This window comes from Dicentrarchus labrax, unplaced genomic scaffold (genome assembly GCF_905237075.1).
Source record: "Dicentrarchus labrax unplaced genomic scaffold, dlabrax2021, whole genome shotgun sequence".
NCBI classification, from domain to species: Eukaryota; Metazoa; Chordata; class Actinopteri; family Moronidae; genus Dicentrarchus; species Dicentrarchus labrax.
The window spans coordinates 17,886,128-17,900,075 of NW_026136720.1; the positions used below are offsets into that span (position 1 = coordinate 17,886,128).

The window sequence follows — 13,948 nt, forward strand, 5'->3', positions numbered from 1 at the left end:
GATCTTCAAAGGGGAGCTGTGGTTGCTAAGACAATACCTGCTGCTAGTTTCCCCCCATAGAGGCCATAGCTACAATCCTCCATATCTGACACACACACACACACACACACACACACACACACACACACACACACTCCCCCCGAGGGCTCTGCAGACACCTCTGAGCCAGAAGCTCGACCCAAGACCCTGTAAAGCCTTAGACCTGAACCTCATGACTTCTTTGTAGAAATAATAAGAAAGGAGTCAGGACAAGAGGTGAGCAAGTGTGATAGAAGCAGTACAATAAGGATGTCTGGGAAAAGCGATAGAGAAAGACAGTCGACGAATGCAGGAAGTACCAAGAGATAGAAAGAAACAAGGAAACACTGGCACAAGACAATCAAGAAGAATCATCTGGGTTCACAGATTATCAGACTTTAGAGGCTGGCATACGGATGAGCACAAACATACTCACGCACACACAAACACACCATACCAAGATACCACATAAAAGAGCTCTTGTACGGGCAGGTAGTGTTGGTGCAGGGTGCCCCTCTCTTTCAACTCACGCTACTTCAAACAGCCCCCTGCATGAAGATGAAACTGGGCCCTCAGCACAACAAACAAAGGTGGTGCCTTGACTCAAACACACAAAGAAGTATGTCTCAAAAATGTTCAAACAAACAATTGTAACCGGACTTTAAGCTAGATCTTTAGTCCTCTTTGGACATGCAAATGACCAAATCAATGTTTACAGGGTTCCAATAAAGACCAGACATCTATTGCAATCTACCTTATACAGCTCAAGTTGGGTTAAGGGTTTGTAGCTTATTAAAGCAAACCACTTGGTGTGATTAAACATCATGTCTCAACCTTTTCTCCCACATAGGCTGAGAGCAGAATGGGAGTTGCGATCCCAGGACCATTACTGTTTAGTCCGGTTGTTGTGGTTGGATTAAGATGTTAGCTATCCCCTGTTAACCTCTCCTCACTAGACAGCGCCGATCCAGGGCCTAACATGGTGAGGAGGCAGATGGAGCCAGGTGAAAGGATATTAGGGATATAAGACTTACATGGGCCCACACTGCAAAAGACTCCTGGAGGGCAGAAGGTTAAGGAGAGAAGAGAACCCTCCTTCTCTCTCTCTCTCTCTCTCTCTCTCTCTCTCCCCCTCTCTTTCTTCCTCTCATGCATGTTCCGAATGCTAAACACCAGCCCACCACATCCTCATCCCCCTCGCTCTCCTCCTCGCTCTCCTCCTCCCTCCTCTGCCTCCTGCACTGCAGAATCACTGATGTGAGGTCTTTTGTGAGAGCGCTGGCTGGCCTCGGCCTGGGCTCTGTTACGGCCTGACCACTGACCCACTCACCCGCCTTTTAAAGAGGTTTTAGGGTCATGGGTTCACAACAAGGTGACTCAACTGTGAACGGCGGGCGGCATCCTCTTTCAAAGGGCCCACGTCTTTACCTTTCCCTCTCAAGACTCTCTCTCCCTCTTTTTCGCCCCCTCTGTCTCTCTTTTCTTTCCTCTTTCTCTCTTTTTCCCTCTGCCCCCCTCCCCTTCAGCCCTTCTTTCCATGTATCCTCAGTGACTGACCCGCCGTCTCAGCCCTAATTAGCATAGCATCCCAGAGCGAGGAGAACATGAAGGCTAATGGGGGTTGGGGCCCCGTAACAACACTGAGGGTAAAGCTTCAAGTTTCTAACTAGGGCCATCACCTGACCACATTTACATGGGTTTCTACAACCAGAATGCAGGCAGGAGAGTAATGGATGATAAATTATTCCTTTTTCTTGGTAGAGAAAGTGTACGAGAAGGGAAAGGCATCAGGATTCAAAGCGGCACTGCATGGGAGGTTTGGCTTGTGTCAGTAATGTATTTTGTCTAAAATGCAATGAGGCCAGCTTTCACAACAATGCTGATTAGGGAACAGGGAGTAAATACAATAAGTGTTGCAATATGGTGATCTGAAACAAAACTAAAATCTAACCCTATTTGGGTTTAAAGCTAACTCAATCTTTCATGGTAGCTACAAACAATTCATTGCGTTTTTATTTCCGAGCTTTAAAATACTAGATGGGTGGGCTTTGCTGCATCACAATAACTCACTGTGTCAATGCACTTGCAAACTACCCCATTAAAAGAGGAGTTTCTTGCAAGATACAGATGCATTTCATCCCAGTATAAATGAAGTGAGATGAAATGAATAATTAATGATATAGTGACCGTATATAATTTACAAAAAATTCATATCTTCCTTATAGACGTTGCAAGTGCTATAATACAGTTTCCAACAACTTGACTTCAGCTATATTGAGACCTTAACTTGCACCCCCAAAATCAACTGCAACACAACAAGTGTAATTGTACTGACAAAACATCTGAGTTAATTTAGAGGTTTATGCTGTTTTTGTGCAGGGAATCAAACTACTAATCTCTTTATTGAGCAATACAGATCCACATGTGGGTCGACTTACCATTCCATGTCCACAGTCAGTCCCATCAGCCAGTGGCATGTGCTGTGTTCGGCATCCTTTATGGTCCCCCTCTGCACTTGAACACCACAGCCTCTTGCACTGTTTCTGTGGGGAAAACAATTGAGCATGAGCAATTAATCATTTTTGCCGAATAGGAAAAGATCCAACACATGCAAAAGTACACTTGCGTGTAGTGTTTCATTTATTCAATGACTTAACTTGAGACTGAGAAATGACAGCACAATGTAACTGCTTTTTCCTCCCATACTGCCTTCCTTCTTTTGTGTGCATATATGACTGCAAGTGGAAATATGTTTGCTGGTTTCCTCAAACAATATTTCATATTGCAGATATGTACATGTATTTTAAATGGCCCAGCATCAGGTTTTAATTAGTGGCCATGCATAAAACAGTAGGCTGAGCTCAATAGCTGCCTCTTTGCATGTACACTAGTACGTATCTATGTGTGTATGTATTCCACTGTATATTACAATAAAAAGTCAAAATATGTAATTTAATTAAATTAACTGACAATAGTTTTATATCTTTTGGACTATATGGATAACTGCTTATGCTCAAATTTCTGAGGGTTCAAAAAAACAAGGTTCTCCTGTATGTCTGAGTAGATCTTTTAATTCTTCACTTTTTCAGTGTGGTTTTTCTTAATTTGATAGCAAGCCAACTTACCATATATGGGCAAATTTGGGAACCGGGTCCAAACATCAGTTCACACTGTCTGTTGGCATTGTAGATTTGACCAGGGAGGAGGGTGGGCAACTCGTACGTCCTGCCTACAGGCTCATCAAGGAGGCACTCGCCATAGCCGGTGCTAAAAACAGTAAGAATGTGTGTACATAAATATATGAACATTTCATTCACATTCACGGTATGAACATTTTCAGGATAAGCCAGTATTTTCCCCAAAAAGTATCAACGTATGTCATCATCATAAAAGCAAAGTAAACACTTCTATGTCATTGTCTGTGATCATCTTCTGATGTGTTTTCGTCTGTGGGTGGTCTGTAAAATTACCTAACAAAAAGACTTTGATACCACTTCCCCTCAATGACCTGTTAGTAAATGCTGTCACTATGAAACTAGAGTCAGGTGCCACAGACTGAATAAAACAGCATTTAGATACAGACCGAAAAGGATCGTGCTGACCACATTTTTATCCGAGGTGTATTTCTCTGTGCTGAAAGAAAACAAGGGTATCTGGAATCGTAAAGCACCTCGATTAAGTCACATAAATCAGTGCCAGCGCCAGCATTGCACTATAATGACAGATTGTGCTGTATATCAGCCACACCCTGAGCCGCAACACAGTAACAGAGACAACAAAAGCACAGCTGGAGTGAATGTATGCACCAACAGTCTGCATATAAAATATCCAGCCTTTATGGTTGTGAAAAGACACTAGTCAAACATGTTAGCAGAGCGTGCCGAGCCTCAAAGGATCCCCTTCTTTTTTTTGTTTACTTTTGAAAAAGGAAACTGGTGGATGAGACATGTATAGATGTGTAATTACACAACATGTCTACATCGCTCTGACAAATTTAATCCGGGATTGAGCCGCTTAAACACCTGCTCCATAGAGCACCAGCTGATGTGACAAGCCAATAATTACAATGGATTTTCCTGAGTTACCGTCGCTCTGCTTTCCCCCCCTCTTTATTTCCAGCCATAATGTAAGAAACTGCAGCAAGCGAGGATTGCATAAGAAGCATAAACCGACAGTGGGAGATACTGTGAATGAAAACTATGGACCAGCCTGTCAAGGAATCATACAGACAGTCCCATATTACAGTGTCTTTCAGCAGTTGGTCATCTGTCTAATCAGTGTCCTGGAATCTAATGGAATGATTATTAAGACCAAGACAGACAGACAGACAGACAGACAGACAGAGGGAGAAGGGGTCAGTGTGGTCAGTTTTTAAATGAAACGTCTACCTTTTTCTTTTTTTTTTAAGAATATCGACTGTGTGGATTCAAAACAATTCCCTTCTGGCACCAGAAGAAATTCCCCACCTGGCAGCCATTGGAAAACTTGAAAGTAAGTTTATTTATAAGCTGACGTATAGTTGGCTGTTGTGTGGTTTGTCATAAGAGACTAAACAATAATAGTTTCCATATACATCATAATGGGTTTCCCTCAGCAATACAGTGGAAGAAGTATACTCGTATGTCAGATGGATGGTTTTTGCAGAGGGCTGAATGACAGAGAGCATCACTGTACAGTGTTTGATCAAACAACGCCAAGTAAACTGCAGCAATGCTGTCATGTCAGGGTTTTGTCTCTGACAGCATGTACTGATTATTGTACATGGAGATATAGAACGAGATAATGACAGAGGTTTAGCTGAATTTAGGGCAACATTTGGTACGTAAAGATCCATCTTGACTTCATTAAAGAACATGGCAGATTGTAAAATGTACTTAAAAATGATTCAACATGGGACTTTTTAAGAGTGGCTGCTGTTAGAGCGGTTAGCCAATTTCTGAGGTGTGTAAAGGAAAATGATAGGGCTTGCCCACTGCTAATGATTACGTGGTTTCAACACCCAACGAACACAACAATTAGTGGGCGGCAACAGTCAAAGATTTGCATTTTACCTTTATATTTGGATTTTGAGGCTTAAATCAAATGGCGCAGTGTCAGAGAGGGAATGAATGGCTGCTTTATGTAGCGGCTGACACATAATAACACTGCACAACAGCAGGACGCTTTTCATCGACTTTCAGGTGCGGGAGTTCAGTGCACATTATTACAGCAACAGTGAGATAAGGGGGAGAAGGAGGGGAATCCTTCGCCTTTTGAAAAGGGACGTTTGAGAGGTGGCGTGGCCTTTTCGTTTTTTAAACTGGTACGAGAGTGGTGCAGATTGAATTTGCTCTTCAGGGAGAATGGGCAGTGAAAACACTGACGTACTTGACCAGGTCAGCCCACTGAGCAGGAGTAGTACTGTAGAAGTGCTAGTTTGAATCAATGCTCCTCATTGTTGGCTTGAGACAGATTTAAAAAGCACTTGGACTACTCTCTCAAGGGCCTTTCCCACCGCAGCGGCTCCCACACTGCATTGCTGCTTTACTCTCTTGATACCTGCATTGTTTTGTTATATATCTCATATGGTTGACAAATGTTCAAATTTATCACAAATGCATTTGACATTTACATCGTGCATTTCTTTTTGTCAGCCACACACAGAAACAGCTGACATGAGCCAGTTCATCTAATAAAAAGACATTCATGCAGATTCTTGTCATCTTCAGCAGAACGTTCCGACCACTCGATGTTGAGGTCATCGCTGGCTGGAAACTATGTGAAGCACAACCTTAAAACGTCGCCTAACACTGTGCTCTCGAGATGCATCTGGTCAACAAGGCTGTCCTTTGTGAAAGCCTCCACAATTAACAGAGGAAAGGAGGCAAAGATTAAAGGGTCATGTCCAGGGAAGATCTAATTATAACTGACATTTCCCATCTTAAAGGGAAGCCTTTCACCGGGATCAGTGGCCACGGTGCGGGTAGGAGTTGCTCAATGAGCCGTTGCCCCGTGTTACAGGTTTTGGTGTAGAATGCAGGCTAGTGACTGGATTACTGTTTGCCCAGCATCTTAAGAGCGGGGCTCTGTCCGAGTGGAGAGGTAGCTGAGGGACGGCGGAATATCCATCGCTCAGGTCAGCCAAGGAAGACCCCCAGATTCAAACAGGAAATACTCTTTCAACACCAGGCAATAACAACTCCACACAGTTTACATTGCGCTGACCTGTCTACAGAGCACTGTGAAAGACTTAGGAGCAGATTGTTTAGCTGGCCACGTCTCAACAAGTAAAAGTTAATGGCACACTTCAAATGTGGATGTGAGAATATCAGATTGGAAAAGAAGCATCCATTTATTTTCCATGAGAAGAACCCGTTATCAGTCTTTTGATGTCATAATAAATCAGTTCAAAACTGGAAAAGAGAGTCTGTACTTACTCTAGAAACTCTGTGATGTACTTGCGGCTGCACTTAGACCACGACCAGGGATTGGTGTCATAATTGAGGGTGGGAGCCATGACATGATACTGGTGCTTCATGCCTGCCTCCCGACACTTTGGGTTGTCATCATGAGGCATGTTGAACCTGGTGCAGAGAAAAAAAAGACAGGGGTTGGAGATGGAGAGAGGGATATTAGGAACACACACAAAGTAATTATCAGCTACTTAATGGCTCAGTCTTAGCAAGGAGGATAAATGTCACAAGATTTACAATCAGCCATTTTTAACAGGGGATCACCCGACACCATCCCTGTGGGCCACCACACACAGATGCAGACCCAGACACTTCTGTGAGTAATACCACACAGTCTGCGCCTTTCTCTAAACTCGTCTGTAGTTGTTTCTTTGGAGTCTCCTTGAACGTACACCTGCCTCTTTGCTCAGTCTCCCAAATGTTTAGTAAAATCCTTAAAAAGCTTCAATAAAAGGGTGAGTATGTGGTTTGTGATATTTGATGTAAAATAGCATTCTTTATCTGTCAGCATCCATCCCCTCCACCTTTATGGTCAACATACTAGGGAGAACAATCTTAAGAGGTCAAAGGTGATCATCTCACATTCTCCAAAGGCTTAATGCAAGGGGGAAAGTAGGGGCAGAGTATATATATTTACCAAATCATGATCTGGCCTATAACTAATGATTATTTTTATTATCTATTCATCTGTCTATTATATTTTTGTGGTCTCAGAAAATGTCCGTCATAAGTTCCCAGAGCACAAGGTGGCATCTGCAAATTTAAAAACTCAAAGATATTGAATTTTCACTATTGTCTAACAGAGAAGAGCGACAAATCCTCACATTTGAGCAGATGTTTAGTCGTTTTGCTTAGGGTGACATGAAAGCTTGCACAATTGTCAAATATTTGGTAAAACATTTTCTGTTTATGCACTGATCAGTTAATCAACTAGATGTTTCAGCATCAGTCATAAAAAAAAACAATAAAGTCTTCACAGAAGAACAGCTGCATTAAATGGAGTACACAGCATGGCATCTGGAAAGTAATGAATTCATCCAGGCTGTTGCATAATGCAAGTTTTCTTGATCATGTCCTGAATTGTTTGGTCCAGTACTGATGTCCTGTGTTGTGTTCCAGTTTGCTGTCTACCCATAAACACATGTAGTGCATGCACACATGCTTGCACATGTATATACACACAGGAACCCATGCAGCTGCATTATGTCTGAGATGTTTACAGCAGGATGTGGGCCAGTGCTGAGCTCTGCACTGTGGCTGAGGGTCAATCCATGAAGCCACATAAACAAGACCTAGCATGGTTGGCATGAGGCCCACCCTACAGGGGCCGAGGGCCTGAAGACAAACACCCAGAGAATAATTACAGTAAGCTTCTGGCACAGTAATGAGCTTGGAATACACACATCAAGCTGCTGGCCGATGCTGACAAAATCATATCTCGCTCAAATGGTATTTGCAAACTATTGTTTGTCAGTGATAAAAAATGAACAGCTCAATACTTTGCCATGATGGGAATTTGTGACAGGCTCTAAACAATTTGTACTCCGAGCACGTTATGATGATTTAGTTGAGCCAGATCTGAAGGGCACAAATGAGGATACTGTCTGGAAATCCTGAGATGAGAGCCTTTTAGTATAATTAGGTCGTATATATTGAAGTTCTGTTGCCTTGTTTGGCAATCTCAAGGGACAGATCAATAAAGAAGTCAATTCCAGTGGGAGAGTACCAACCATAGCACTTAATTATTAGCATTCAGACTAAAATGTGATTACTTGAAGCCCACTCACTATTAGTCAGAGCTCTCAACAAAAAAAAAAACTGCTTTGCTCATTGCGCATCACACCCTTAAAACATTAGTCATTATCAGCAAGACAGAACCAGATTTCTGTGCTGAAACGTGATCAGGATAATGCTAGTGAAGTTTTGTGGTGTAGCCTTTCATATTTCTAAAGATGTTACAAAAGAAAGTTTGCAGCTGCAGACACTAGTGCTGTATTAGAATGGGATCGGAGACATTTGAAGTTCTGGCATTGTCTAATGACAAACTTGATTACGTGTGTCACCTTTGAACAGCTATCAAGTGACACCGCCTCGCCTGAAAATGCCCATGATGGCTATTACTAATCACACGTCCTTGCAGTCATCTGAGAAAGGCCTCCTATCCATTAGTCTAAATCTTTCTTTAATCTGCAATGCTCTTGAGTGGCTCCCACTACCTGACACTGGCTTTCCCAGAGCGCTCAACACTCTCAAGAGCTCACGCCTCTGAACGCAGCGATTAACCACGCCAAGAGGCAGAGCCAACTGGGCCTCCAGCTGCTTGAACTACAGCATAAATAGATCCACACAAGATGCAACGGGGGTAGAGGGGGAGCTCCGTCCATCTGGCTGCTCTGGTACCGTTTCTCCAATGGAAGAATGTGTGAGTGGGACAGAGGAGGTATAAGAATATCTTTCTTTCTCTTAACAAATGGCTCACAATCTCACATGACACTTGTCCTTTTTACTATCCAACAGAAATGAGAGAAATCTGTCACTCAATTTCACATTTATGTTCTGCGAGGGAGGCAGGAAAAAAAGAAAGGGTGCAGAAAAAGGATGAGTGCCTCGTCTGTCTCCAAAAAAAGACACAGAAATGAGCGCACTGTAAAGACAGATGTTCATGTGAAAGGAGAACCGACATGTTAAACTTGGAATCTAAGGCTAATTGTGCTGCTTAAATCGCACCACATTTTAATTAAGTAAATTGAATATGAGGCAGTAATGAGTGATTTACCATAATTTTGCCTGATGGGTGTTTGGAATAAAAAAAAGGCCCCCATATGAGAGATAAATCCACATGTTTTGACTTGGTCACTTGGATAGAGATTAACAAGTCTTTTTTATCCACTTCACACATGTGGCAATATTTGCTTGTTGTGAAAACACTCTCTGGCAGACAGGCGTGTTGTGATAATACTTCCATTACACGCTAACAGACGAGTTACATATGACGGCAGTGTGACATCCTCAGGTTGTTTTATCAGTCTTTGGGGTCTGATACGCGGTGAAAGGGCTGGAAACGAACACTGAACAGAATATTTGGCCTTGCGCTGCCAGATAAAATTTTGTGTGCAACTTTCAAGAAATCTTTGGATGTATTTACTGTATAGAGAGAACAGAGCACGGGCACACACAGGGTTAACTTCTTGAGCTATATAGTAAGGTATTATAGGTTGGAATGTTATTAAAAGTCAAGTTTTCACTTTATTATGTTTTGCACCTGTGTCTGCTGCGCCCTACGTCTCTTGATAAGAGGGCTTTTGTTGGTCAAAGCTGGCTGTGAGGGGGTGAGATAGGGTGTGTGTGTACAGTATGTGTGTGTGTGTGTGTGTGTGTGTGTGTGTGTGTGTGTGTGTGTGTAGACGGGGGTGCTACAAGGGCTGTGCTGCTACTTACACATGGCCCAGCTCATGAGCAATGGTGAAGGAGGCACTAATTCCATTTTCCTCACTGATGGAGCAGCTCCGGTACTGGTCGCACATTGTTCCCAGCTCCGCGAGCCCTGCAGGGTCACGTACGCACACAGGGAAACACACAGATGTACATAAACACATACAGACACTCAGCTATTTGAAGAAAAAAATAGTGTTAAAGGCGATTAAACCATCAAAACTTCTGTTCTGTAAGAGAGAGATTAGCACCGCCATCGACTCCCTCCTCCTCTTTCTACCACTCAGCTCTGTCACTGTAATATTATTAGCTGACAGCTTGCCATAAACTCATTACTGCTCAGTTTATGAGCTACGGGTAACGGAGTGGAAAATTAATTGTAACAAACTTGAGGTGGAGGTGTTTTTGCAAAAGAGAAAAGAAGGAGTTTACCTAGTGTGTCACATTTATCTTTTGCGCGGCAGATGTCTTCCCTGGAAAAAAAAAAACAAACATACGCTGTTATCCTTTCTTGAAGAGGACAGTTTTCTTAAGAAACTTGGCCTTGTTTTCTGTGTGTGGCTGAGGGATGAGTGTGTACCTGGTGATGAGGAGTGCTGTGTCGTGATGAGAGGGATGGCTGTCATCCTGGACATTTTGGCTCTGTTGCCAGACGCAGAAGTTGTGGAGAGTGGTGGCAGCATTGAAGCTCACTGTGGGCCCTTCCTGTTTTTGGATGAAACATCATTGGGGATGTGACCAAGAAACTCGGTATACGTACATACAGTTGTACTAGTTAGTAAGTAAGTACGTCTTACCAAATATCCCAACCTGTCTTAATCTCCTATTTTTGTCCATCGTGACTATTGGTCATGATAATATTTTATACACTTTATTGTAGCAACTTAGGTAACATGGTCTTTGGCAAGAATGACAGATTAGGGCAAACATCAGGAGCCACCTTCAGCTATCAAAAACAACTTCAGTGTAAAAAAGCATGGCAAACATTTGGCTTTCAGCTTTACTGCAAGCAAACACAAGAACAGTCCCCTAGAAATCGCCGTGAAATGCAAAGCATCCCTCTTGCACCAGCGCCCCCCCCACTAACAGCTGAAGGGTTTCAAATGTTTTTTTTTTTTGCTTTTGAAAAATTTGTTACATACTGATTTTTGAGTTTAAGATTTCTGCTAAATTACTCGAAAGGCTGCAGGAGAATCATGCTCTTTACCCTGTTCAACCATTTTATAACCAAGGTGATACAATAAGGTGGTGTGTAAAACGTAATAACGGCCGACTGTCATAATAGAGAAAAATATGCCTAGGTTGGCGAATACCGGAATTTAATTCAATTATTTAAGAATCAGTTTCTATGACAAAGCAAAGCACAGCAACCCTCTTCAGCTACCTCTTATTCGCAGGTGGCTAGCTACCTCACTATAGTATTGTTTGTTTTCCAAGGGGACCTCTCTTGAGACTTGAGACTGACAAGGCAGGCAGTGTCCTTTTAAACAGGCCCCGCAGAGAAAAGGCCAGGCCAGGGACACCTGCACTGACGTAAGCCATATTTGAGATCTGGATACAGGTAGCATTCAAGACCCTGCACTCACCTGTTCATTGTGGACAACGACAAGCTTGACGATCATGATGTTGATGAGGTTTCCTACACTGGGATCCCTGTACACTGCTGCTACCTGTAACAAAGACAAAACACAGACAAAAAATGCAAACCTCCACTAACCTGAACCAGAGCACAGATAGGGACAGTATAAAAGCTAAGTCTACTTCTCTCTTCTCTCTTAACTTCATACTTGGAATGAGAAAATTCTGGTTTCTGGTTAAGCTCCATGGGGTTTAATCAAAATAGCAACAGTTCATTGAAGTCCAAAGAAACAAAAAATGTCTCCTTCAGGGTAAGTTTAATCAACAGGGAATTAAAACCAATTACAATTCCCCCAACGACCCTAGCAAAGAAAAACATAAACTAAAATCTGGACCCAGCAACAAATGTGAAACTTCAGCAAAGCTGGAGCTCAGAGCCCCTCTGTGAGGACAGCAAAACATTCCCTCTGTAGTTTTTTTCCCTCCGCTTCTCTTGCTTTTCTCGTGCAGTCACGGTCAGCCAGCAGTCTCCTGAGGCCGTGTGCAACCTCCTGACAGAAACTCATTAGTCCACTATAAACATTTAGCTTGTCTTAGCCTGGGGGGAGGCAAACGTGGCCCAGGGAGCCTGTCTTCAGTCCAGCTGTGACAGAGGACATTGTTCTTTATGCTCTCGCCCCAATGTATGTTGTTGTATGATCAGTGCAAGAACCAGAAGTGAGGGGGTCTGCAGCCTATAGTGGACCATTGTAACAATATCTCACACAGTCAGTAAGCTAAAAACAAGCTCTGATGGTACAGAGACATGTCAGGGTCACAGCTACCATTGAGGACACTTAGGTCATATTCTCTGTATTGTTTCTGGGGTTCTCTGGGGTTAAATGACATGCAGAGGAGTCTGATTTCACACACATTACACTTATTTAAGGCTGATTGTGATCTTAAAATAAACTGATCTTACAAAAACCTACGAAATTAAAATAAAGGTTTTAAATTTTAGGTTTTTTTATATTTATAGTTTGGGTGGTGGCTCGTCCAAAAAAATCTTAGGTGGATGGTATAATTTAAATTGACATTATATTTATTTTTTTCTTAAATCCTAGCTACACTTTTTAGTGGTCAATTTACTATATATAATGTAACATAGGTTGTTAATCACCATGACCAATACCTAAAAACCTCACTTATTATATTTATCTGTTCTTCTTAAAATTGCTCCATCATATTTTGGCAGCAAGTAAGTGAGAGACCTTAGAAGAAGAAGGGAAAAAAGTGTGTGTTTGTGTGTGTGTCTGCACCACCGGTCTGCAGACATAAGCATGGTAGAACTATTGTTTTGACTTCAAACCTGAATATAAAAAGAGGCCTGGCACATTTAACATTGACTGTACCCTCTCAGCCTTACTTAAGGTTAACATACCACTGACAATCATTACTCCTTTATAAGTAAATAAGTGTTCTGAGCCTTCTGTCTGACATACTGGTGAGAAACAGCAGAAGGTACACACAGTTCAGTACAATTGATAACCTATCCTGCTTTCACAAACTGACTCCTCCAACACTTTTTAGTCTAATATATACAGAGACAGTCAATCACAGTGTCACTGGCTTGATTGCCAGTCAACTCTCCCAGTCAGATATGGGACTTATAAAGAGGTCAAGGTGCTGAGTCAGGATTTTACCAATTAACTGGGCCACTTTCGTTAAAGCAGCAGCATGCTAGGGTCACAGTGGGGTTTACAACCAAAATGTCAAACAGTAACATCTGAGGCTAGAAACACGCAGACCTGGACTGGGGGACTTTGTTTCACATTTTAAAGGCTTGTTTTTTTTTCACCAAATTATAAAAAATAAAAAAAAACACTTCTCTTTTTGAGGTTTATGAGATATGTGGCCAATACAATGAAGGTAAATATAATTTCTTCTTAATGCTCGCCGCACCATATCTTAAGGAAGTGACACAGTTAATCTGAGATTGAATGAAAACGAAAAAATGTTTTCACCTTCATTGTATTTAGGCTAAATGTTACAGTGAATATCAAGCAAATCTTTCATGTCAGGTCCAAATTTGGTGAGTTCTGAAACGTAAATGAATGGTGGTAACTATGCTGAACTTCAGGGAACGAAAGCTGGTGAGTGGAAAACAGAGAGAGCTTTTTTAGTTTATTAGCTGTGTTGCACCATCTGCTTTTATTTAACTCTTCTCTGCCGGTGTACAAACTGCTCCAGAAAGGGCATGGAGACAGGATACATCTCTTGAATGAACTCTGAGTGAACACTGACACTACCCGAACTGTACATCCTGCCCGATCAGTACTGTGCATGTGCAACTCTGAACAGAGATGAGAGGGAAGCGAGATGGCTCACTTGTTAGCTACTACAATCTTCATCTCTGGAAAAAATTATGTGTTTAATTGAGAATTGTATTGATTAAGATTTTTTTTTAAGAAGTTTTAACATCCTCTGAG

The 13,948-nt window shown here is 42.1% G+C and overlaps 1 protein-coding gene across 2 annotated transcripts in view; it reads right to left on the reverse strand.

Annotated features, from left to right (window-relative positions):
- LOC127353282 (A disintegrin and metalloproteinase with thrombospondin motifs 20) overlaps positions 1–13,948 on the reverse strand; it is an 82,270-nt gene that overhangs the window by 51,600 nt on the left and 16,722 nt on the right. For both annotated transcript variants that reach the window (XM_051382398.1, XM_051382399.1), the window contains 7 exons: positions 11,489–11,572; positions 10,483–10,607; positions 10,335–10,375; positions 9,909–10,014; positions 6,435–6,581; positions 3,144–3,285; positions 2,457–2,561 (listed from right to left, as the gene is read on the reverse strand). In XM_051382398.1, the coding sequence (XP_051238358.1) occupies positions 2,457–2,561; positions 3,144–3,285; positions 6,435–6,581; positions 9,909–10,014; positions 10,335–10,375; positions 10,483–10,607; positions 11,489–11,572 (750 nt within the window). The remainder of the gene's footprint in view (positions 1–2,456; positions 2,562–3,143; positions 3,286–6,434; positions 6,582–9,908; positions 10,015–10,334; positions 10,376–10,482; positions 10,608–11,488; positions 11,573–13,948) is intronic.